The sequence below is a fragment of the Mesocricetus auratus genome, unplaced genomic scaffold, assembly GCF_017639785.1.
Source record: "Mesocricetus auratus isolate SY011 unplaced genomic scaffold, BCM_Maur_2.0 Super-Scaffold_100007, whole genome shotgun sequence".
In the NCBI taxonomy this organism is placed as follows: domain Eukaryota; kingdom Metazoa; phylum Chordata; class Mammalia; order Rodentia; family Cricetidae; genus Mesocricetus; species Mesocricetus auratus.
This window is the reverse complement of record NW_024429191.1, coordinates 54,067,182-54,091,787: the sequence shown is the minus strand read 5'-3', so window position 1 is coordinate 54,091,787 and position 24,606 is coordinate 54,067,182. Positions and strand designations below refer to the sequence as shown.

Here is a 24,606-nt window from a genome sequence, read left to right as displayed (position 1 = left end):
CACTCCTCCCTACCACCTCAACTCCATTCCAGGAGCTATCTTATCTGATCTTCCCTGCCCCTTGGTACATACAGCCCAGCCTCAAACCCCTCCCCACCGTCAGCCAACTCACCAGCGCTGTCTGCCCTTGTCCCACTGCTCCTTGGTCCCTTACACAACTCCTCAGTCTGCCCCTTCATCCCCCAGAGCCCACTATAGGGCCACACCACATCCAGCGCTCTCCATTCCTCGGGGCCCTCCTCATGCCCCCTCTGATTCTCCCTGTCCCCTTGACCCCTCTTCAGGCCCTGTCCGGCCCGCACCGGTTCCCGGCCTCTTCTCTGGCCTATTCGACCCCACCTCAGGTGCTGTCTGTCACCCGCTGGCCCCTCCGCCCCTGCTAGGCAGCCCAACAGCCCCATCCGGTGTTCTCCATCCCCCAGCAGGCGATCTGCCTTCGCGGCCGTCATCCCGACCCTCCCTTCCGCCTCGCTTCCGCACAGCCGACCCGACACTCACTACTCCTTGAGCAGCACCATGTCGCTTCGCGGCTCGGCGGCTGCCAGCTGCCAGCCCGGCCTTCCGCCCGCTTCCCGGCGGCCGCTCTCCCGGTGGCCCGGCCCGGCCCGGCTGCCTGTGTGCCTTCGTCGTGGTCTGCTCTGTCTCTGCTGCTCTCGCTGCGGTCGCCGCGCGGGCTCCTGCCGCCCTGCCCTGGCCTCGCCACCTCCCGCGCCTCTGCCGACGCCGCCCGGAGCTCCGGTTCCGCAGCGCCGCGCGGGGGCGGGGCGTCTCTGCGGCAACCAGAGCGTCAGACGCAGCAGTGCGCGCTGACCTCACGCGGGGCGGAGTCTTTCCGGGCCCGCCCCTCTACCCTTAAATGGACTGTGGCTCCGGGTCAATGTCCGCGTCCGAGTTTGGGCCCAGTTTGGTTTAGAACTCAGGATTTAAAGGGACACTTCTGGTGTAAATGCTCTTCTGCAGCATGAACTGATGCCTGGACTTCGATGGTGAGTGTGTTGAGAGCCAAGAGTATCAAAAATAAAATGAGGGACTTGGAGGTTTACTTCAGCCGTGAAGCACTTGCCTAATTTAGATGCATTAAAAAATTCCTAAAACAAAAATGTTTATATATGTTCCCTAAATACTGGACTTCAACCCGGGCGGTGGTGGCGCACGCCTTTAGTCCCAGCACTCGGGAGGCAGAGGCAGGCAGATCTCTGTGAGTTCCAGACCAGCCTGGTCTGCAAGAGCGAGTTGCGCGACAGCCTCCAAAGCCACAGAGAAACCCTGTCTCGAAAAAACAAAAAACTGGACTCCACAACTCCACCAAAAAGACGAAAAGTACTGTTAGTGTCTTCATTTACAGGTAAAAAGGCAGAAGTAAGATTTGCTTATCACAGCTTCTCCATGACTTTTTGTCATTTTGGTTTTTGTTTTGATTTTTTTTTTTCTTTTTGAGACAAGTCTCACTATGTAGCTCTGGCTATCCTGGATCTGTAGAGTAGGCTGGCCTCGAACTCACAGAGATCCACCTGCCTCTGGCTCCTGAGTGCTGGGTGTAGCTGAAAGTCTCTTCATCCATCCAATAAACACTGACTGAGGGTTTGCTACGCACCAGAGCTTGCACTATCCTGGATAAAGAGAATGAGACAGTACTTTCTTGCCCTTAGGGGCTGGAGATCAAATGGAAGGGAGGCAGGTGATGGCTGAAGGTAACAGGCATTTAAAATGAAAGGGACGGAGGCCTGTAATCCTAGCTATCTGTGAGCTGAGACAGGAGAGTGGCAAGTTCAAAGCCACGGCGTCATGAAAGGTAAGGAGAGGGCTAGGATACAGTTCAGTGGTCGAGCACTTGCCTAGTATGCAGGAGGCCCGATGTTCAATCCCAGAACCACAAGAAGAAAAAGAAAACAAGTCATGAGGTGTGAGGGGTGAAAGTTGTGCTTGATGGGATTGCACAGGAGGGCACCTGATGTGTGGGAAGATCCAGGGGAAGCAATCCAGAAGACAGTATTTAAGGGTAGGTCTACCCGATGCTGGGGAGGAAAGAACAGCAAATACAGGGAGTAACAGATATGTAAAGGCTGCAGTCAAGGAGCAAAGGATGCATTTGGGGACTTGTCCTTGTTTGGTTTTCTTTCGCTGCGATAAAATCCATGACCAAAAGTAACCTGGGGAGGAAGGGGCTTATTACATCTTTGAGATAAGAGTCCATTATCCAGGGAAAACAGGGCAGGGACTGGAAACAGAGGACATGGAAGAATGCTGTCTACTGGCTTGCTCAGCCTACTTTCTTGTACAACCCAGAAGCACCTGCTCAGGTGTGGTACCACCCAGGGTGAGCTGTGCTCTGCCACATCAATCACTACTCTAGACAATGGCCCACACGCTTGACTTCAGACAAATCTGATGGGAACAACTTTTTAACTGAGGTTCCCTCTTCACAGGTGATCGTAGCTTGTGTCAAGCTGACCAAAACAAAACAAAACAAAACAAACCTGACCAGCTCAAGACTGGAAGAGATAACTGGTGAGAGCTGGGAAGGTTCCTGGGGATGATGGTGATGTGGGCTACAGGCCTTGGGAGGGCATTGAAGGTTTTCAACAGTGATAGATTATGGTATGATGTTTCCTTCTGAATGTTGGGGCAGGGAGGAAAGAGGAGAGGGTTGTGTCACAACAACAGTGACCGGCAGGGACACCAGTGAGGAGGCAGCCGCAGAAGTCCAGGAAGCATTCAGGGCAGACAAAAAGAAGTCAGGTGGTGGGCTGGTGGTGCACCTTTAATTAAAGGTGTGCACCACCATGCCCCACTCTGAAGGCAGCGGCAGGCGGATCTCTGTGATTTCTAGGCCATTCTGGTTTACAGAGTTCTAGGACAGGCTCTAAAACTACAAAGAAACCCTGTCTCAAAAAAAAAAAAAAAGGACTTGTTAGCTACAGGGAAAGCAAGAGAGGAAGTGAGAAAAACGAAAAACTGACAAGGGTTGGGGCCTGAAATCCTGAGTGAGTAGTACTGCACTCAGTGAGAGCCCTGAAATGCAGTGGCAGACATGTGGGACTCGCTGAGAGCGAGTGCTTGAAGGGAATCTGGGTGCAATAGTGAGTGAATTACCCAAGATGGTGGCTCAAGAAGGAACTGGGGAACGCCTTTAATCCCAGCACTCGGGAGGCAGAGACAGGCGGATCTTTGTGAGTTCGAGGCCAGCCTGGTCTACAAGAGCTAGTTCCAGGACAGCCTCCAAAGCCACAGAGAAACCCTGCCTCGAAAAAACAAAAAAAAAAACAAAAAAAAAGAAGAAGGAACTGGGGAACAGGTGCCATACTGCTACCCAGCTGTGACCAGTAGCCAGGGCTGCCCTAAGTGTTCCACACATTGGCTTTTCATTCATCAAACTCTAGCATGGGCCAAGGGATAGCTCCAGAAATCCAAGGCAAGCACCCTGAGAGAAAGCCAAGATCAAGGAAATGGCATGGCCCCTGGCCCCCCAGTCTTGCAGCACAAAGTTCTTTCTTCTCCATAGTTCTCTAGAAAATGCTAGCTCTCTCCAGGAAGTAACCAGATCCTATGCCCCCTGGGAACGTGCAGTCTAGTTTAGGGAGACTACATTTACTCATCTACTCAGTAAATATTGATTGAGCCCCTGGCCCTGTCCTAGGTCTTTTTCTAGGCACTGAAGACACAAGGGATGAACAAGCAAACAAGACCCCTCTGGTGCTGAATGGAGGGCAGCAGAAAACAAGCACCCAGAAGTGGCTTTCCAAGAGACCAGTGTGAACCGGGTGACCGGCCTGGGGCCGTCTTAGTGGTGATATTTAGACAGAGGAATTGCTGCTAATTAGTTGATAAAGGCTGAAGCATGAAACTGAAGGACAGTGCTGCACACTAGGGCAACTGAAAACACAAAACAGCGTCAAGGCTGGAGACATAGGTCCCCTGGCAGAATGCTCGCCTGGCACTCACAGAGTCGAGTTCAGCCCCCAGTATCACATAAACCAGTTCTGGCAGCTCATGCCTGTAATCCCAACATTTCTGAGGTAGAGACGGGAAGTTTAAGGTCATCCTTGCCTACCCATTCAGTTTGAAGCTAGCCTGGGCTACACAAGACTCTATCAAAAAAAAAAAAAAAAAAGAAAGAAAGAAAAAAGAAAAGAAAAGAAACAAAAGGGCTAGAGATATGGCTTAGCTGGGTTAAGAGTGCTTGCCACTCTTCCAGAAAACTGGAGCACCCATGTCAAGCAGCACCCATGTCATACAACATCCAAGTCAAGCAGCACCCACGTCATGCAACACCCATGCCATGCAGATAGTAATCACGCCTCCTGGGGATCTGATGCCTCTGACCTCTTCCTGCCTCTGCACTCTCGTGCACATAGCCACACAGAGATACAGACACATACACATAATATTTAAAAAAAAAAAGCCAGGCATTGGTGGCGCACACCTTTAATCCCAGCACTCGGGAGGCAGAGGCAGGTGGATCCCTGTGATTTTTAGGTCAGCCTGGTCTACAGAGCCAGTTCAAAGTCCTCTGGATAGATCATCCCACCCGCCATGTTTCACAATGTTTACTATGAATACTGATTCTGTTTTAGGAATCCACAGTGCTGTTTTCACACTTAGATGGATAAATCATTCCCCCCCCTTGTTTATTTATTTGTTATTTATGTGCATTGAGGTTTTGCCTGCATGTGTGTCTGTGTGAGGGTGCCAGCTCCCCTGGAAGTGGAGTTACAGACAGTTTTGAGAAGCCATGGGTTACTGGGAATTGAACCAAGGTCCTCTAGAAAAGCAGCTAGTGCTCTTAGCCACTGAGCCATCTTTCCAGTCCCAATCTTTTATTATAATCATATTATTATTAAAAGCTTTGCATTATAGCAGCCAGCCCATTGGCTCAGTGAGTTAAGGTACTTGTGGCCAAGCCTGACAACTGAATTCTCCAAGTTGTTCTCTGAATTCCACACATGTACTGGAAAAGTGTACCAAAAGTGTATGTGTTAGAGGTCAGAGGACAATTTGTAAAGCTCTCTCCTCCCTTTTATGGGCCCTTTGGATCAAACTAAGGCTGTCAGGCTTAGAAGCAAGCCACTAAATCCAAAGTCATCTCACCAGTTTTTTTGGTTTGGGTTGGGTTTTTCAAGACAGGTAGCTTTTCTCTGTAGCTTTGGAGCCTATCCTGGAACTCACTCTGTAGACCAGGCTGGCCTCAAAAACTCACAGAATCCACCTGCCTCTGCCTCCTGAGTGCTGGGATTAAAGGCGTGAGCCACCCCTGCAGCCTTTGTTTTTTTTTTTGTTGTTTTTTTTTTTTTTTGTTTTTCGAGACAGGGTTTCTCTGTGGCTTTGGAGGCTGTCCTGGAACTCGCTTGGTAGTCCAGGCTGGTCTCGAACTCACAGAGATCCGCCTGCCTCTGCCTCCCGAGTGCTGGGATTAAAGGCGTGCGCCACCAACGCCCGGCTTGTTTTTGTTTTTTAAGATAGAGTTTCTCTGTGGGTTTTTGTTTGTTTGACACATTTTGAGTTATGGGATTTTTCTTGGTCTTGTCTATGTAGCTCAGGCTAACCTCAAATTTACTATTTAGCTAAGGATGACCTTGATTTTTCTAATCCTGCCTCCTCCACCTCAAGTATGAGGATTGCAGCCACAAGCCAGCATATTTGGTTCACGTGGTGATGGAGGTTGAGTCCAGAGCTTTGCAAATGCCGGGCAAGCACTGTCACCCAAGCCACATCCCCAGCCTCTGAACTCTGCTTCCTACATCACTTTTTTTACCCTAGCAAGTCTGGTACACCCAGGCATAGGCCTTCAATTGCAAGGACCATGCTGTTCTCCAACCATGCCCCACTCCCCACAGTTTCCTTCCAATAGACATCCCTGATGCCTGATGCCTTGGAGTCCCAAACACTTTCCTACCTGTGTGAGCTGAGTGAGTTACTTAACCCATCTGTGCTCTAGGTCCTCATTCGTAAAATGGGAACAATGGTAAGTGCCTGCATAATGTGCTTACAGGGCCTCATCAGAGGAGCCAGGGCATCTAAAGCAGTGTTTTCAGCATGTGACAGGAGTCCGTGTTATTTTTAATTATTTTATTATTTTCTGTATATGGGTGTTTTGCTTGTATGTATGTCTATGTACTGGCACGCAGTAAGTCAGAAAAGGGTATCAGATCTCCCAGAACTGGAGTTACAGATAATTGTGAGCTGCCATGTGGGTGCTGGGACTCAAATTTGGGTCCTTTAGAAGAGCAGCCAGTGCTCTTAACTTCTGCGCCATCTCTCCAGCCCAGAGCACCGGCTGCTCTTCTAGAGAACTTGAATTTAGTTCCCACAACCCATGTCAGGTGAGTCATCTGTAACTCAACTCCGGGGGGACTGATACTTCTAGCCTCTGAGAGCAACTGCACTTGAATGTCCATGTCCATGTACAGACACACACACACCTATACACAATTAGAAAATGATATAGATTGGGCTGGAGAGATGGCTTAGTGGCTAAGAACAGTGACTGCTCTTCCAGAGGATCTGGGTTCAATTCTCAGCACCTACATGGTGGCTCACAACTGTCTGTAGTTCCAGTTATAAGGGACTTGACACCCTACACAGACATTCATGCAGGCAAAACATAAATTCACATAAAATGAAAGTTTTAAAAATGATGAAATTTATGTTTAAAGATTTTTAGCCAGGTGTGGTGTTGCATGCTTTTAATCCCAGCACTCAGGAGGAAGAGACAGGCAGATCTCTGAATTCAAGGCCAACTTTGCCTACAAAGTCAGTTCCAGGACAGTCAGGGCTACACAGAGAAACCCTGTCTCAAAAAATTTTTTACTTATTTTATCTCATGTATATGTGTGCCTGAGTATATGTAGCATATACATGTGTATACATGGAGGAGGAGGCCAGGAGAAGGTGTTAGACCCGTTCGAGGCGGCAGTGAGCCACCTGATGTGAGAGATGGGAAATGAGCCTGGGTCCTTGGCAAAAGCAGCAACAGCAAGCCCTCTTAACCCGAGCCACCCTCCCAAGCCGCTATTTATTGCTGAGACGTGATCTCCCTATGTAGCCCTGACAGGCCTGGAACTTGTTAGGTAGACCCGGGGGGGGGGGTGTAACCTCTCTGCCCTTAGTACTGGAATAAAACTGTGCACCTCCACAATGAGCTCTGTGGTGTGTTGTGAGGAAGGCTGGGCCTCACTAAACATCAGAGCTACTTCTGCATGCCTCAATGGAGAAGAGAAGGGGCTCCGGATCTCACTGTCTGTTTCTTTGCCTCCCTATGGCTCCATCCACACTTGTTGGTCTTCACTCCGCGTCACTAGCAGACACCCCCCCTTCTCCTTTTCCTTCTTTCTTTTTTCAAAAATCTCTACATCTTCCTCTCTCTGGTCTTACCCATCTTTCTCCATTTCTCTCTCTCTTCTCTTTTGTGGGGACCAGGAATTGAACCTGGATCCTCTGGAAGAGCAGCCAGTGCTCTCAACCGCTGAGCCGTCTCTCCAGTCCCCTCCTCTCCATTGTATGTGTTTGTTACTGGACTCTGGGGAGGGTACCTCCAGCCTATGTGTCTTTTACCTCCTCTTTGCAGCTGTCTTCTTTCTGGTGATCTCCCTGCCCCTCTCGTTCTATGCCTTTGCCCTTCATCTTTGTGTGTCTGGGTCTCATGGCTCAGCCGCCCCCCATCACCCCCAGTTGTCTCCTCCCTGCTGGCCCTTGTTTTACGGCCTCAGTTACAGCCACACCTGTAACCCATCTCTGCATATCTCTGGGAGACTGTGTTTCATTGTTTCCATCTTCTACCCTGCCTCTGCCTAGCTGGCTAGGTCGTGCTGGTCTCCTAGCCTGTTTCCCCCACTCCTTCTCTCTCTGGCTTTAAGATAAGGCCTCCTTCTGGAGCCCAAGCTAGCCTCAAACTCATAATCCTCCAACCCATTTCCCCTGCCTCAGCTGCTGGGATCAGAGGCAGGCAGCACCGTGCCTAGCACGGTCTTTTTAAAATCTTGGTAGCTATTTCACACCAGTGCCATCTGAGTCCCTAGAGGTCTAGTGATGACCAACACAGGGCTCGTGCCAGCTCTCAAGGAACATTCATTCTGATGATAGACAGACAACGGACAAGGTGCAGACCAGGCTGCAGGTGGGACTCAGTGGTGAGGCTCTTAGCCAGCTTGAAGCCCTGAGTTCTGCCCCCCAGTACTACAAAGTGAAAACAAATAACCCCCATTACCCTTGACTCTAGCTGTTGAGCTGATCCTACTGAGCACAGGAGTCAGCAGGCTTGAGGGCAAGCTGCTGAGTACCCCGACAAGTCCCTATCACTAAATAGGAACTTTGTGCAACTCAAGAATTAGAGTCCAGTGTTTAACCCACTGACGGTCCTTAAACAACATTCCTTATGATTTAGGTTGGGAGAGACAGAAATAAATAGAAGCAAGCAAAAAACAAGACCAACCAACCAACAAACAAAGAAACCCTTGTGGTGCTAGGGGGAGGCAACATCTGCTGAGCCCAGTAGGATGGGCAGGATGGAGGCCCTGGTGTCCCATGAGGCAAGGGGACTCTTCACTTCCCCCTCTCCTCTCACACTGGCCTGTACAGGGTTAAAACAGATCTGAGCAGCTGTGATATTTTTCTTTAAAAAATTATTTTGAGCTACCATTTGAAAAGGGCGATATTTTATGTAAAACTCAAGATCCCAAGCTTCTCAGAAAAAGAAGAAAAAGAAGAACTGGCCCCATGGGGCACATCTCCACCTGACAGGAACTGGCTGTCTCCCCAAGTGGGGGCTGCAGGCCTCATGCCCTGGCTCATCCTTGAGGTCAAGGTCAAAGTCAAACTGCTCCTGCCTGGCCACAGAGCTTACACTGTGGCTCTGCTTATACTGCTCCATCCAAAGTGTGTGTGTGTGTGTGGGGGGTGACAACAAAAGCAGGGGCAGAGCCCACCGCCCAAGTCTGCAGGCCTCACATCACCTCCTAGCATCTCTCTTCCCTGCATCCCTTCCTGAGTGGCCCCATCCCTCTGTCCCCTCTCCTGGGTGGTGTGATCCTGGCAGGAAGAGACATGGGAGCCACAGAGTTCTTAATCATTTTCAGCATACGTTTATTCAGTGCTTACTGTGTGCCAAGGAGTATGCTGGGGACTAGGAACAGTAAAGTGACAGGTAACAGCCAAGGTCAGCTGCTGAGTTATCAGTGACACCATGTGACCCTGGTGAACATAAGAGCACACCTTCAGGCCTCGCTCTAAGGCTTGGGCTGGGTCTTTGACTTGGCCTGGATTCTAACCTGCCTGGATACTCCTAGTAACAGAAAGTGAGGCAATGGGCCTTTCCTTCCTCTGCGTCCAGGTGTTACAGCACACAGGCACACCAGAGCATTTCAGAACACACACACACACACACACACACACACACACACACACACACACACACACACACACACACACACCTGGCCAATCATTCAGAAAGATGGTATAGAAGGACCACCCAGGGCTGGGACTTCCACCCCTAAAACTTGTTGGCCAAAGAAAAAAATGGAAAAGTGGGCAAGAGAACTTAAGGCTCCATTGTAGAAGTTCTGAGGGGACTGAGGTCAGTGGTACTGACCTTACCACTTTTATTTGGCCATCAGTTTGGCATGGCCAGTCAGTGCCTGTTACATGAGGGAGGGGGTGCCTCACTCCCTATACTGACTGCCCTTCTCCAGCGCCAAGATGGTCAAGTTTCTGCCTCATGCTACACACACTGTGCTCATGTGAGTTAGCTATGGCTCCCCTTAGCCACTCTGTGAGGGCACCGATGCCTCCATGTCACTGGAGGAAATGACACTCCAGATTTCCCTGAAAATGACATGTGGCTGCTAACCTCTGTGCTTCTCTCAGACAACAGTCACGGTTAGGAAGCGACCCATGGTCCTGTCTTGGACCTCTCCATGTAAGAATGACTCACTGCAGGAGCCAAGGGGCACAGATGGTGGCTGTGTTGGCAGGGGCATGATGCTTCCTCATAGAGGACACTGACGCTCCTGAACACTCAGGAGGTTCTGCCCACACCCTAGGGCTCAGGGTGAGTGAGTTACAGCTTGGGGACAGTCTTACCTTGACCCTCAACCCAGAGAAGGATTACAGCCCGAGGACAAGCAAGCCCTCTGAACTACTCAGGTAGTCTTATCTTCACAGGCCATAGTCTGTGTGTGAGGAAAGTAGTCAGTACACTTAGGTTGGGCCCTGGTAACTTGCACAGAGAAGGAACCGCACTGCCTTCAAAGCCCATGGGAACCTGTCTTAGTGCTCTTCATAGGTAACAGCACTGAGGCTGTAATGGCTCCCATAGCCTACCTCTGTGGCGACAACTGCAGAGCTCTGAGCAGGACATCCTCACCACAGGCTGTCATAAGGTTGTCCCCACCCATCACCAGTCACTCCAGATGGTATATCTGCCTAGGTTCATACAGGCTGACAGGAAAATGCAACAGATGCCACTGAGCAGGGCATATCTGTGTACACCTAAAATCCTAGGCACTCAAAGCTGAGGCAGAAAGATGGCTGGGTCAAAGCCAACTAAAGAGACAAGCGGGATCTTGCCTTGAAGCAAAGCAAAAAGACTCCCAGGCCTCTATCTACTTAGCTGAATGCGTCTGTGCTGCTATGGGAGTCTTTGGTAAAGGTTTACATACAAGTGTTTGGGTTTTTGTTTGGTTTTTCGAGACAGGGTTTCTTTGTGTAGCCCTGGCTGTCCTGGAACTCGCTCTGTAGCCTCTGCCTCCAGAGTGCTGGGGTTAAAGGTGTGCAGCACCACCACCTGGCTATGTGCAAGTTTTGACCAGAACTTCTGAATGTGGGCATGGTAGACATAACACAGAAAGTAGCCCCCAAGGATCTGTACTTTGTCTTTGACCTTAATGAAGGCTGGAGTCAGCTGTGAATAGGCCCTAGCAAAGTGACAAGGACAGAGGCCTAGGGGAAACCACTCTTTGTTTTGTTTTTTGAGACAGGGTTTCTCTGTAGCTTTGGAGGCTGTCCTGGAACTCACTTTGTAGACCAGACTGGCCTCGAACTCACAGAGATCCGCCTGCCTCTGCCTCCCGAGTGCTGGGATTAAAGGCGTGCGCCACCAACGCCGGGCCAGGGAAGCCATTCTTGATGAGTGCCGAGACCACAAGGGACTTCCAGAGGTACAAGTGAGACAGGCTCTTCCTGTCCTCATCAGGTAAAACCACAAGGCTGGGCGTCACTTCCTGTTTCTTCCACCTCCAGAGTTTGCAGGACAAGAGGAAAGATGAAAAGGCTGGTGTCTCTGCCTGTGGTTCTGTCCTTATCTCAGGCTCCCCTCTGAATGTGATCAGGGAATTATTCCTCCAGGTACCCATCAGCTTCCATGGCTCACGTGAGCCTGGTGCAGATAGCTTCCCCATGCCTGAGGAAACTTTGGCTCCAAGACACAGACCATCTTGGGCTTGCAAAACCCCTTCCTTGGGTTTTGTTGCTCTATTGGAAGCCTGGCGCCTCTCTTGGGCTGTTGCTTCCAATGGGACATTCTGGCCTAGAGGGTCTTGGCTGCTTTAGTGCCGGAGAGACACATGACAGTACTTGTTTTCACTGTGAGCAAGTTCCTCTCCCTCTCTGGGACTGTTTCTCCAAGCATCTGCCCTACGCCAGGTTGCTACCATGAGTCAAAGACACTAGGAAAACATGTCGACTTTGTGCCAAGTCGGGGCAGAATGGCCCTTGACTAGGGAGTTCCCAACTCATCTGGCTTGCCACACCTCTGCTCCCTGCTGCTGGCTGACGCCTCTGATCCTCAAGCAAGGTTGGCTCTGCACTCTTTTCCATCCAAATGTCTAGTTTCTCAATGCTAGGATATTCCCTTAAATTGTTATGCTCAAAATGTGTGGCCCCTCAGTGTTGTTGGGGACTGCACGAGTCATGTATGTACCTAGCAGGGAGGGGCTTTGTCAGTTAGCATTCCTTCAAGCTATTTCCCTCTTCTGTCGAACATCTGAACCTCTGGAGGCACCAGAATCAAACCAAGACACAGAGGAGACCTGTAGATGACAGTTTTTTTTTTTAAAGATGGGATCTCCTTCAAATTCACTATGTGACCAAAGATGACTTCAACTCCTGATCCCAATGTCACCATCCCCCAAGTGTTGGGATAACAGCCATGTGCCACCATGCCCAGTTTTATTTTGGGCTGGGCATCAAAACCAGGGCTTTGTCTAAGCTAGGCAAACATTGCTACCAATTGAGCTACATGCTTGCCCTGCCCTGGAGTCTACAGTCTTAACACTGCAGGGCCTTCTGCAAGTGGCCCGTGTCACACACACAGGAAGGCCATGGCTCCTACAATTAGTCACTCCCCACTCAGTTGCATGCCATAACCTTGTGTGTGAAGCACAGTTACAGATCAGTTACACTCCATTCTTTGCCTCCTGATGCTGGCATTACAGGCCTGTGCCACATTTCCACAACTCTACCATTCTGACAGCACACTTGTGGGCTTCCTTTAAAAACAAAACAAAAAACAGGGTCCTCATTGTGTAGTCCTGACTAGTCTGGAACTCACATTGTGGCCTCAGAGGATCCTTTTGCCACGCCTGGTGCTACATCCCTTCTCAGAGAGCCGCAATGCTTACAAACATGGGCAGTGTATGGGCACCCTAACTCTGCATGCTTGGTGTTTGACTAGACACTTGTCAAAAGATAACAACCAGTGAGGCATCACAAACCAGCACTCTGAGAGGTGTCTTTGGAAAATGCTGATCCAGTTCTTTTGGGAAACAGAACCTGACTCCTTCTCCATGCTAAGAGTGAGCTCTACCACTGAACTGCAAGAAGCCACAGAGAGAGGCTTCCAGCAGCTCACTGTTATGGGGGTAGTGATTTTACTATTTTAACTGACTGGACTCAAGACATAGTCCACTGCTACTACAGAGCCTACACTTGGCCTGGGGGCCTCTCATCTATGTCCGCCCTCACCCCATCCTGAAGCTATTCAGCCTATAGTTCTCCTGGAATCAACACATAACTACCCTTGGGGTTATGAGTTGACAGGAAACAGTAGACAGAAGCTTCTGGACTGGCCTGTCCACTTGGAGGGAACAGCCCCACTTCTCCACAGCCCTATATGCCTGGAGTACGGGGCAGTCAGATCTTTTCTTTGCCCACGCCCCTTCCTGGACATGTCACTCAGGACAGAGCACCCAGGTGCAACTGGGTTTGTCATTAGCAGAATATCAGAGTCTCACTATGTAGCCCTGGAACTCTCCATGTAGACCAGGCTGGCCCCAAACTCTGCCTGTTTCAGCCTTCCAAGTGCTGGGATGAAAGTATATGCCACTCTCTCTGACATTTTAATTTCCCTTCCTGGCAGACCCTCGTCCTTTCCTTCTCAATCTTAAAACAGGCAGAGTGGCCAACTGATATGTAGAGGAGGGTCATCCATTACCAAGAGGAAAATGGATTTATTGCTTCATAAAAAGAATTCCAATAAAACTCAAGAGAAAACCATAGACTTGAAAACCAACTCTCCCCTCTTGGCACCCTAAAAGGTCTCAGACAGGTCCCTAGGGGCTGTCATATAAGTGGGTTATTGAGCCAGGCAGGCCAGCTAAGCTTCTCCCACAGACACAGTCCCAGTGCCCTGATAGTCTGCCAGCAGGGGGCACTGTGACCACATGGTCACACACAAGGTCCCCATCATAAAGCAAGGCTGACTCTCCCATCTTGAGCCTGCTGCAGGCCTAGCTGGCTTCTGGTCTGGTCCACTCTCATAAAAGCAGTCCCCAGGGCTCCTCTCCTACCATATATGCACATGAACACACACACACACACACACACACACACACACACACACACACACACACACGGTTACTCACTAGCCTTCTTCCCTACTTAGGCCTGGCTCTCCATGTCTGCCAGTCATGGCTGTATTCCCACCCTAGAAAAACAGCTGTGTGGGTGGAAGGGTGCCCTTGTGATGTCCCCTCAGTTCCTTTAGGTTTGCAGGCTGGAACAAGGGTGGCAGTAGAGAGGATATACTTTCCCCAGTCTGAGAAAGAAGCCTTGCCTGTGGCTCCTGAGGCTTTGTAAAACTATTCTGTCCTCCATCCCTTCCCCAGACTGAGATGGGGGATGGAGGTGTGGGGGGAGGTGTTGTCTTCTCCACAGGCCTTCAAGGAAAGGCCAGGCCAGGGCCTAGTCACGGTGGGGGGATGGAGAGGGGGAGCACTGAGATTACAAAGGGGTTAGCACCAACAACAGGAAGCGGGTCCTTCCTTCCTCAGGCAGCCACAGACTGGCCAGGGGAGGTAAGGGGCCAGGCCAGGGGAGTGCAGACAGTGCAAGCCTTTGTCCTCAGGTGGGCGTGGTTGGTGGGCATGCAGCTCAGGGACAGGTAGTGGGGAGAGGATGGCGGGCCCCTCTGCTTTGGCAAGAGGCAGAATCCAGATCAGTGAGGGCGTGCCTGCTTGCTGGAGCTCCTCTTGGCTCCAGGTACAGGCCCCATGGAGATTCAAGACTCCAGAGCCCCTGGGGTGACAGCTAGGCCAGGCCAGCTCAGTTTCTGGCAGTGGGAGGTTCATCTGTCTTGGGCCCTCTCCTGTCCATCCACACGAGCACTCCAGGGCAGGGCCAGGCTTTGTGAGGAAGTGTGGGCTCCAGTGTGGTGAAAGGCAGGATCCAGGGAGCACATGGGATCCTCTGGGGTGGGTAGATGACAGCAGCCAAGTCACTGAAGCACAGGCAGGAGGCCACAGCTCTGAGGCAGCAGGCAGGCCCTACACAAAAGCCTCCCGGTTGGATGAGCCATTGACCTTAAGGAACAACTTGCTGTCTTCCCTCTTCTGCTGAAGCTGCCTCTCCAGCTGGCGCCGGTAGCAAATCAGGTAAAGTGGCAGGCAGAAGCCTAGCATGCTCACGACGAGCAGACCCACGTTCACCTGGGAGGGTGGGGAACGGGCTGGCATAAGGAGCTGTATGCGCCCTCCCCCACGCGCAGGTGAGGGAAGAGTGAAAATTAAACAGGAAGGGTCAAGAGGTCCCAGGGCTGTCAACCCACATTCCAGCATCTAAATTCCCCAGTTCTCCACGTGTCACTCAGTAGCCGTCTTCAGGGGTTGGGACAACTCATGATACCTAGATTGAAATGCTGGTCTTTGGATGGAAAGCCAGATTAAGATCCAGAGAGGCCATCTTTCTCCTCCTGCCTGGCCACCGTCCACAAGGGACCCCTGACTGGGTTCTCTACAAAGTTCCCATGCTGCCTTTTGTCCTTGGGCCCCACTTTCCCAGGAGCAGAATGGAGACACCCCGACTGTTCTTACCCAAAGAGGGTCTCCTCCAAGAGGACCCATCATGGCCAGAAACAGCGGCTGCTGAAGGAGAGCAAAGAGCGCACTGACCAGAGACTGCAGTCCTGTCAGACTACCAAACTGTGTGGAGGGGTACCTGTTGGGAAAAGGAGACCCGTCACAGCCAGCACCATTTACAGGATTCTCCAATTCCTCACTGGCCTGGCTCAAGGATGCTGGTAACAGGGGCTGCACCATCGGAGCCTGTGGGAAGAGGCCAGGACCAGCCTCAGGATGGTTGGATGCCAGCCGGAGGCTTCAGACCGGAGAAAGCCTCTCCCATGCTCAGATGTGCCCCCAGCCTGAGGGTGTCGGGCTGAGCAGAGTGGAAAGGATGGTGCCAGCAGAGTCTGCGGCTTGGGAAACGTTCCCGGGAAGCAGGTTGGAGGCTGAACCTGGCTCTGCTGTCCCCCCCTCCAAGAGCATTGCACAATCACGGAAACTCAGCATCACAGCCCTTGCCCGACTCCCTCACACCCTGCCAGGGCAGCCACAACTTCCTCCAAGCCTGGGGCGGGAGGGGACAAGGCAGGGGACAGGCGGACCTGGAATAACCCCTGTAAGATGCTGCTCAAAGAGGGCTTAATCTTGGGGAACATTAGGCTCTGCTGCCCCCAAGGTACAAGGGAATCCTGAGCAAGAACGCGCTGCATTCATGGTCACAGACGGCAGACGATGAATTTGGTTTTCAATTTGTGGGCCAAGCCCTGGGCAAAAGAAGGAGGAACAGCTGTGTAGCTTCTTGGAATAGATGTAGGTGTTACTGTAGGCAGGGTTCAAGGAGACCGTGGCCAGCAAATGGGCCCTTTGAGGCCCTGGGTGAGGACAGCCCAGTCCTTCTGGATTATCCATGTCACTGCCCCTACTGAGGACTATTTACACTTTAGTATTTAGCTTCAGGCAGCCAGAACCCAACCCTGTCCCTGTGAGCAGCCAGGGACAGTGCCGGGACTCGGCTGAACAGCAACCTGAAGCCCTACGGGGCTGATCCCAGCTGAGAGACTGACTTCGTGTTAAATGCCATGCCTTGTGGGCACCCAACTGTCTGCCTACTGACTCACCTGCTGTCAGTATGTATGGTGGCCTTAACTGACACGGCCAGCAGAAACCCTAGCACTTGTCCCCTGATATAGGCCAGTTTCAGGGTCTCTGTGTCACCAGCAGTTCCCTCAGGGCAGGGCCACCACACCACCCAGAGCTTCCAGGACTTACACAGCAGCATACAGGCCCCCTACTGCAGAGTGGATGAATCCTCGCACAATTGTGTGCAGGACGAAGGAGAAGATCTGAGGGAGGGAAGGAGGGAGAACAGAGCATGAGCAGGAGACCCTCAGGACCCCCAGTGTCCTTTCCCTCTGGCTCCTGGGGACTCAGGCACAGAAACTGGGGCCACCTGGAGTTGGCTGCCACCAGCTCTCCAGTGAAGAGTGTTCTTTTGGTGGTGGTGGGGGGGGTTGTTTGTTTTCAAGACAAGGTATCCCTGGCTGTCCTAGGACTCTCTATGTAGACCAGGATGGCCTCGGACTAACAAAGTGGAGCTTACTGCCTCCACAGTCCTGGGAGTAAAGCCATGCACCAACATACCTGGTCCTTGATAAAACTTTTTGTATTATTAAAAAAAAAATCTAGTAGTCACAGCCTGGTAACCAAAAGCCTGCCGCCTGCCTCTGTACACGCACGCACATGTATATATGTATGTATGACTATTTAATTTTACTTATGTGTATCAGTGTTTAGCCTGAAAATATGTACATGCACTGAGTGTGTACCGGTGTCAGAGTCCAGAAGAAGGCACCAGATCTCTTGAAAGGCAGTTGTGAGTCACCACGTGGGTGCTGGGAACCAAACCCAGGCCCTTGCACAAGAACACCCAGTGCTCTTAACCATTGGACCATCTCTTCAGGTCCACATTTTTATAATTAAAATATATATTACATCAGGATTAGAGAGATGGCTCACCAGTCAAGAATACTGCCTGCTCTTCCCAAAATACCTAAACAATGATGATCTGCAACTCCAATTCTAGGGGACCAGATGCCTTCTGACCACTGTAGGCACGCACTTAGTACACAGACTTACACACAAAAAGGAAATTTTAAACTTTTTTTCTTTAAAACTTCCATTATTTAATTCATCCGGGCAAGTGTCGTGAGGTGCGTATGGAGGTCAGAGACAACTTTCGGGCGTTGGCTCTCTCCTGCCACGCAGGTCGCAGGGTCAAAACCAGGCTTGGCAACAAAAGTCTTCACAACTAAGCCACCTTGAGGACCCTTTCATGATTTTTTTTTCAGAACAGGGTTTCTCTGTAGCTTTGAAGCCTGTTCTGGAACATACTCTGTAGACCTGGCTGGCCTCGAACTTAGAGCTCCACCTGCCTCTGCTTCCCGAGCACTGGGATTAAATTATAGGAGTGCAGACATCACTGCCCAGCCCTTTCATGAATTTCGTAGTCAGTTGAAAAACAGTCATTATGAAAAATTAAATTCTATAAACTTATAACTAAGAGACTAACTGGGGGCTGGAGAGAAGACTCCACAGTAAAGAGCACTGGCTGCTTTTCCAGAGGACCAAGGCTCAATTCCTAGCACCCAGATGACAGCTCACACCTGTCTGTAACTCCAGTTCCAGGGGATCTGACACCCTCACACAGATACACATGCAGGCAAGACACCAATAATCATAGCATTTAAAAATGTTTTCAAAAGAAAAAAGGAAACTTGCCAGGCATGGTGGCACATACCTTTAAAGTCAGCACTCAGGAGGCAGAGGCAGGTGGATCTCTGTGAGTCCAAGGCCAGCCTAGTTTACACAGAGAGTACTAGGACAGCCAGGGCTGTTACATAGAGAAACCCTGTCTCAAAAAACCAATAAATAAAGGAATTAATAAAGAAGCTAAGCCGGGCGGTGGTGGCGCACGCCTTTAATCCCAGCACTCGGGAGGCAGAGGCAGGTGGATCTCTGTGAGTTGCAGACCAGCCTGGTCTACAGAGCTAATTCCAGGATAGTCTCCAAAGCCACAGAGAAACCCTGTCTCAAAAAACCAAAAAAAAAAAAAAAAAAAAAAAAAAGAAGCTAAATTGACTGTCTCATGGAAAAAGACAGGCAATGAATGATCAAAATTAATCAATTCCTAATTCTTTCACCAGAATTACTTCTGTCTGTTCTGAAGGCATCTTCCATATACTCTCAGACATAACAGAGTACTCACACCATGAACATTGCAAGCAAATGCATGAAGGCTAAGATCTCCTTATCTAACCCTAAGAATCTATATTTATGTGAGGATTTTCCCAGAGGTCTCCCTGCCTGGTCATTCAGGCCCTACTGGCAAGTGGCTGTCTTCATGTGCCTCACAAATCTCTATCAGACTTTGAAAGGCCTCTTCCTGTTAGCAAATCTCTGAGAAGGCCTTGCTAGTCAGTGCCACCATAGAGTCCTGCGTTTGTCTTCTCTTCCATATACATCCATCCATGGCATCTTGCATTAGCAGTTAGGACCCATTCCCAGGACTGTGGGTGATGGAGGGGCCAGGGCTGCTCCTGGCAGGCTTAAAAGGTTATGCAGATGTGAATTAACAGCCCTGTCTCTCCTTCACATGCCTTGCTGACTTTTCACAACCGGCCTTCAATGAGAACTGAGTTAATTAAAAAGTGGATGACTTGCCTGCAACTTAGCATAACCCTCAACTGCACAAGAGGGCCACAACAGGAGTCTGTCAGTGCCTCCTCCCTGGATCTAGTGCAAGTCTCCCACGGCGTACTCTGATCTACACATCCAGTGCCTGCACGCATGTGTGACAGTGCCTGTGGGTGTGTACACCTGTGTGCTCAACGTAGCTCAACACCTGGCACCTTGTAAACAATGAGTCTCTTCATTTCCTCCCAGAGCTGGCTTGAGACATATCTGTACTTGGACTACACCCACAGCGAAGCAATGCTATCAGGTGCATCCATTCACCTTATAAACTTGGGCCCAAACGGACTTGGAAAAACGTCTGCACAGACCAATGGGTGGGGCCAGGCAGGTGCAAAGTCTAGTTGGCTTGCAAATACTAGCAAGACAGGCTTCAGAAAACTCAGAAATCTTTGTGCAAGGCGAAACGTGGTGGTGTGTTCTTGTAACCCCAGGACTTGGAGGGCCAAGGCAGGAGGATCAAAAGACAAAAGAAATCTCGTACAAAGCACCCAGCCAGGATCAGGCATTCTCTCTAGGATAACAGTCATGGGGACATTGTTGTCTCTGTCATTAAGAGGGCTGGGATTACAAGAGTGTGCCATCACACTCAGCCTTGGCCAAATCTCTTTACACATCAGATTTCAAGTGTCTGAGAAAATGAAAAACCATACAGTTCCAGGAAACAGACAACAGTGGTAGCCATGGCATGCGAGGTGCCTAAGTACAGAGAACAATGTGCCTGCTTGGAGAAGAGTCCTGTGAAGGAAGACTGGTCTTCACAAGCTCATCCTCCTCTTCAGCCCATGGCTGGGAAGTAGAGGAGGCTAAGCAGACCTCCAGCAAATACTGGCAGCTGGCCAAACTGAAATTGAATCACGTGCACTTTTAGCCTCTAAACATCCCTTATCTGTGTCCCATCGCCTGCCCGTTCTCTCCCCAGACCTACCTGCAGAGGCAGATTAGGAATGAGGCAGGTCACTCCAAAGCCCACGAGCAGCACATTTGTAAAGGCGAAGGCCCGCATGGCGTTAGTAACTTTCTGGATCTGTCTGTCTCGCTTCTGCTGCTTTTCACCTCTGGGGAGAAAGAGCACACAGGACTTGCAGTGGGGAGAGGCTCCCTGGCGAAGGTGGGCCCGCCCCAAAAGTCCTATCTCAGGGATCCCAGGATGTGGACTGAGACAAGTTCCACAGGCCACTCAGGCACACTTAGACCAGCACTAGGGACACTCTCTGGGCTGCCCTCTCAGTTGAGCAGAGGCTGATTCAAGCGGAGGCTCTCACAGCCATGAGCTCAGCTGATGGCGGGGAGGGGGAGGGACAGAGTGTGCCCCAGAGAGGGTGCAGCAAAGCCTCACTGCACCTGTATCTTGCAGGAAGCTGGTAATAAGCCAGATAATAAGCCAACTAAAGGAGTGAGTTGGTTTCCCCTTGGGGGGCAGGATAGGGTGAGGGGAAACAAATACACAGCAGATGGAACCAGGATGGCAAACACCCCTTTGTCTCTAGGGCCTAACCTAGATAACAGAGTCTCTGTAATTATTTCCTTGTGAATTAACTATTACTGATTCCAGCCACGCCACCCACGCTGAAACCCCATGGATGATCACAGAATGAATGGCAAATGTCAGCAATTCCCAGGCCTACCACTTTCTAACTATACCACCTCTGTAAGAAGACTTGAACACCTAGCCTGGGTTCCCTCATCTGTAAAATGGGTACAACACTAACACATGTTGCATCATGGTACTGAAGCTGAAGTGAGACATTGTGTTAAGTGCTTGGCATTGGGCCTGGTACAATAAATAACAGCTATCACATGATGGGAGTTGTAGAAGACAGCATTTAACTCATCCTCTGATCTTCGAGCCCAGCCCTTCTATAAAGCAGGACTCCAGAGCCCTGTTTAATCTTCAGAATCAGCACATCATCAGCACACTTGGTTGGAGTAGCTTACAACTCAAGTGGAAGGAATCCCAGCAGCAGGTGGCTTTAAAATGGCCCCTTGTGTGGCTCATGTCAACGATGTGAGTGCCAACCTGGGGTCCTGGGCTTCCCTCTGCTTTCCTCTACCTCAGTGGCTCCCACACTTCATCACTTCAGAGAATTTCCACAGCGGTGGGAACAACGGGTGATAGGCTGGCCAGGGTCCTGAGAGCCCCCCCTGCCCCTCCTGCCCACCAGACCCCAACTGACACACAATATGACCCCCTTGTCTTTCTCTGGGGGCCGAGAGTGGGCCGTGGCCTACGTACTGAGTGGTATCTTTCTCCTCAGGCTCCTCAGAAGTATCTTCACACTCTTTTAGCCTCCAGTCCATGATGTAGCCGATGACAGGAGCTGTCAGCAGGCAGAGCAGCTGGAGTGCGCCAAAGATGGAGGTATAGAGGGCAACTGGGAAGGAAGAGGGCATGTCATGGGAGCTCCAAGCACATAGCCCTGGGAACAGCTTGAGTGGAATCTGCAAGGTCTCAGAGGTCTGTCTTGGAGCCCCCTTGTCACTGAGGGTTGAAGGGAACCTACAGACCCTAACTTCTGAAATCAAAGCTAGAATAAAGGCCAATTTTCTGCGCCGGTATGTCACAATACAACCCTCTCTCCCACACCAAAATTTCAGGAAGTCACTCTGACTTGGAAACCACAAAATTACCAATGCTCATGACAGGGCTTTCTATGTGACTGACCATCCTTTTCTGTCGCCAGAAATGTACCAGGAAGGCACTATTCACAGGGACTCTGACGTCTGGGCTTCCCATCTTCAAAGAGACTTAAAATTGCAGGGGGTGGGGGATGAGAACATAGCTGATCGCTAAGTGTTCCACCCTTGCTCCACCAGTTTAGTCAAGAGGGATGTTTGGAATTTCAGATGAGACATCTGAACAGAGAGCAGCTGTGAGGGGTGTTGCAAGGCTCCCCCAAAATCCCCCTCTTAGCAGCCGCCATCACTTTATGGAGAAAGCAGAAGGGAGAGGTCAGGGGTGAAGCACTGACAGGAGATGGGCGACATCAGAGCCCAGCAGCATACACTTGGCTTCCCAGGAGACCCCAGAGCACCCAATGAAGGCCTTGCCCAATGCAGTGACCAGCCCAGCTCATATCCTCCTGGCTGCTGGTTACTCATCACGGGCAGGCTGGTGAGTCAGGCCCAAGGCCCTGGCCAGGGCACCAGGACCGTGAAGTGGCGTGCAGGCAGAAGGCCTGGTAGAATCAGAGTTCTACCAAGCGCCCTGTGGGAGTGCTGCTGTCACTGCTACCTTCCGCTGCACTCAGAGAGAAGGAAAGGTCACAGGATTTGTGCCGGCCACATGGCCATCTGACAGCACAGCTCTCCCGACAGCCAGTCTTTCTCCTGTCACTGGCTCCCTGACCCCATGGCAACCCTTCCCAGCAGAGCCAGGCCCATGGATGCGGGTGCCAGAGACCGGGGGACCAGAGCACCTGCCTACCATACTTCAGACGTCCTCTCCTGGTTCCCCTCTGCTTCTTGAAGCTGATCCTTTTTTCTTTCTTTTCTCTTTTTGTGGGGGTAAGGTCTCATTGTACAGCCAGACTGACCTCAAATTCATAATCCTCCTGTCTCAGCCTGCCTAGTACCTGAGGTTACAGGAGTGAATCAGGATGTCCATCTTTTTGTTTGTTTTTCTAGACTTGGTTTGTCTGTGTGGCCCTGGCTGTCCTAAACTTACTCTGTAGAACAGGCTGTCCTGGAACTCAGTGATCCACCTGCATCTGCTTCCCGAGTTCTGGGGATAAAGATATCCTGAGTTCTGGTGCAGGATATCCATCTTAAAACTGATTTTTAAAAAAGATTTATTTGTTTGTTTATTTATTATGTATACAGTGTTCTGCCTACAGGTATGCCTGCTGGCCAGAAGAAGGCACCAGGTCTCATTACAGATGGTTGTGAGCCACCATGTGGTTGCAGGGAATTGAACTCAGGACCTTTGGAAGAGCAGTCAGTACTCATAACCTCTGAGCTATCTCTCCAGCCCCAAAACTGATTTAAAAAAAAAAAAGATTTATTTATTTATTATGTATACAGTGTTCTGCCTGCATGTATTCCTGTAGGTCAGAAGAGGGCACCAGATCTCATTACAGATGGTTGTGAGCCACCATGTGGTTGCTGGGAATCGAACTCAGGACCTCTGGAAGAGCAGCCAGGGCTCTTAACCTTTGAGCCATCTCTCCAGCCCTGATTTTTTTTTTTTAAGTCAAGACCTCACACTCCCAAGATCTGGCTGGTCTGGAGCTTTTACCTGCCTCCATCTCCCAAATGTTGGGATTAAACAGGGGTGTGCCACTTAGTCCAACAACAGAAAAATCAAAAGGAAGACAGTTAGGGCCAGCGAGATGTCTTAAGGTGCTTGGCATGCAAACCTCACACCCGAGTTGTCTCTGAAATCCATGAGGGGAAGGAGAGAACTGACTCCTCCAAGTGGTGCTCTGAGGTCCACACAGGCAACCAGCATCTTTACCTCCTGAACTGGTCCCAGCCAGAGACTTTTATTTAAATGAAATACCAAAGATCAAGTTGGGTGTCATGGTAATTCCAGTACTTGGTTGAGACAGGAGCATCCCCTACAGTGAGGCCAACCTGGTCTACCGAGCAAGTTGCACGCCAGCCCAGGCTACCACATCTCAGAAAAACAAAAATTTCTACCACATAGGATGATCCACTATGTGGTAGTCATAGCTACCGGAGACTGAAGCAGGAGGGTGGCTTGAGAGTCTAGACGAAGCAGCAAGCAAGACCCACCCAGAGGAGGGGGGGGTAGACCAACCCAGATGTATTCTCTTTAACCCAGGCAGGCCTCCCATTCGCTATGAACCTTGGATGACTTTGAACATCTGATCTTCCTGCCTCTACCTTTGGAGTGCTGGGATTATAGGCATTCATCACCACACTGATTTCTTATGTGGTGCTGGGAGGAACCATGGGCTTCATGCATGCTAAGAAAGACCCCGTATCTTAAAACAAAACAAAAAAAGGATCCAGGGGTAAAAGTTAGGAAGTTGCGATTAGACTAAAGAAAGCTAAAGGTCTTTTGCTCCCAATAAGGAGCCTGAGGCCATTACTGTGCCCATCATGATTTTTTGCTCATGGTATTCAGCATCTTTCCACTTTCTCTCCCCACTGAGGAGCCAGTAGGTGCCTGGAGCTTTTCCCTCTGTGAGAGCAGGCCTTCCTGTCCCTGTGGAAAACTAGTATTTGGCTCCTTGCAAGGACTGCGTTATCTTTCCCTCAGTAAAAAACAAGTTAGCCAACAAAAGAAAGCGGCAGGCTGGCAAGACTGCCAACAAAGGATTTGCCGAGTGTGTTTGTCCTGCTTGCTCAGGGTGACTAAAGCTGAGTCAGCCAGGCCCTGGGGAAGTACTGACTTTCTCTGCCTGTGAAGCAAAGCCCCGAGTCAGCTGAAGACCTGCTGTTTTCCTGTGGGTTATCAGTTCTGTTTCCCAGAGTGAACAAGCCTCAACTGGATCACTCATTCCCAGGAAGCCTCTGTTTTCCCGAGTTCCCAGGACGGGACAGTGATCCTAGAATGGGCCCTCACTGACCCAGAGTCCTCTGCCAGGACAAAGGTCCTTCCCTCAGCCCCCAGGTTGTC

General features: G+C 50.5%; 2 protein-coding genes and 1 long non-coding RNA gene across 8 annotated transcripts in view; 1 reads left to right on the top strand and 2 right to left on the bottom strand.

The window, feature by feature from the left end:
* Positions 1-811, bottom strand: part of Pitpna (phosphatidylinositol transfer protein alpha) — a 41,072-nt gene extending 40,261 nt beyond the window's left edge. For both annotated transcript variants that reach the window (XM_005067394.4, XM_040749158.1), the window contains exon 1: positions 499-811. In XM_005067394.4, the coding sequence (XP_005067451.1) occupies positions 499-518 (20 nt within the window). In that variant the 5' untranslated portion in view covers positions 519-811. The remainder of the gene's footprint in view (positions 1-498) is intronic.
* A 16-nt stretch (positions 812-827) lies between these two features.
* LOC106020924 lies at positions 828-4,627 on the top strand. Its single transcript, XR_001196314.3, has 3 exons — positions 828-986; positions 2,427-2,508; positions 3,638-4,627. It is a non-coding gene; the product is annotated as an uncharacterized LOC106020924 (long non-coding RNA).
* Positions 4,628-9,061: 4,434 nt separating this feature from the next.
* Slc43a2 (solute carrier family 43 member 2) overlaps positions 9,062-24,606 on the bottom strand; it is a 47,689-nt gene continuing 32,144 nt past the window's right edge. For 4 of the 5 annotated variants that reach the window (XM_005067395.4, XM_021225652.2, XM_005067396.4 and 1 more), the window contains 5 exons: positions 21,256-21,394; positions 19,948-20,077; positions 16,539-16,612; positions 15,300-15,423; positions 9,062-14,915 (listed from right to left, as the gene is read on the bottom strand). In XM_005067395.4, the coding sequence (XP_005067452.1) occupies positions 14,754-14,915; positions 15,300-15,423; positions 16,539-16,612; positions 19,948-20,077; positions 21,256-21,394 (629 nt within the window). In that variant the 3' untranslated portion in view covers positions 9,062-14,753. The remainder of the gene's footprint in view (positions 14,916-15,299; positions 15,424-16,538; positions 16,613-19,947; positions 20,078-21,255; positions 21,395-24,606) is intronic. The other variant, XR_005878308.1, reaches the window with a different exon arrangement.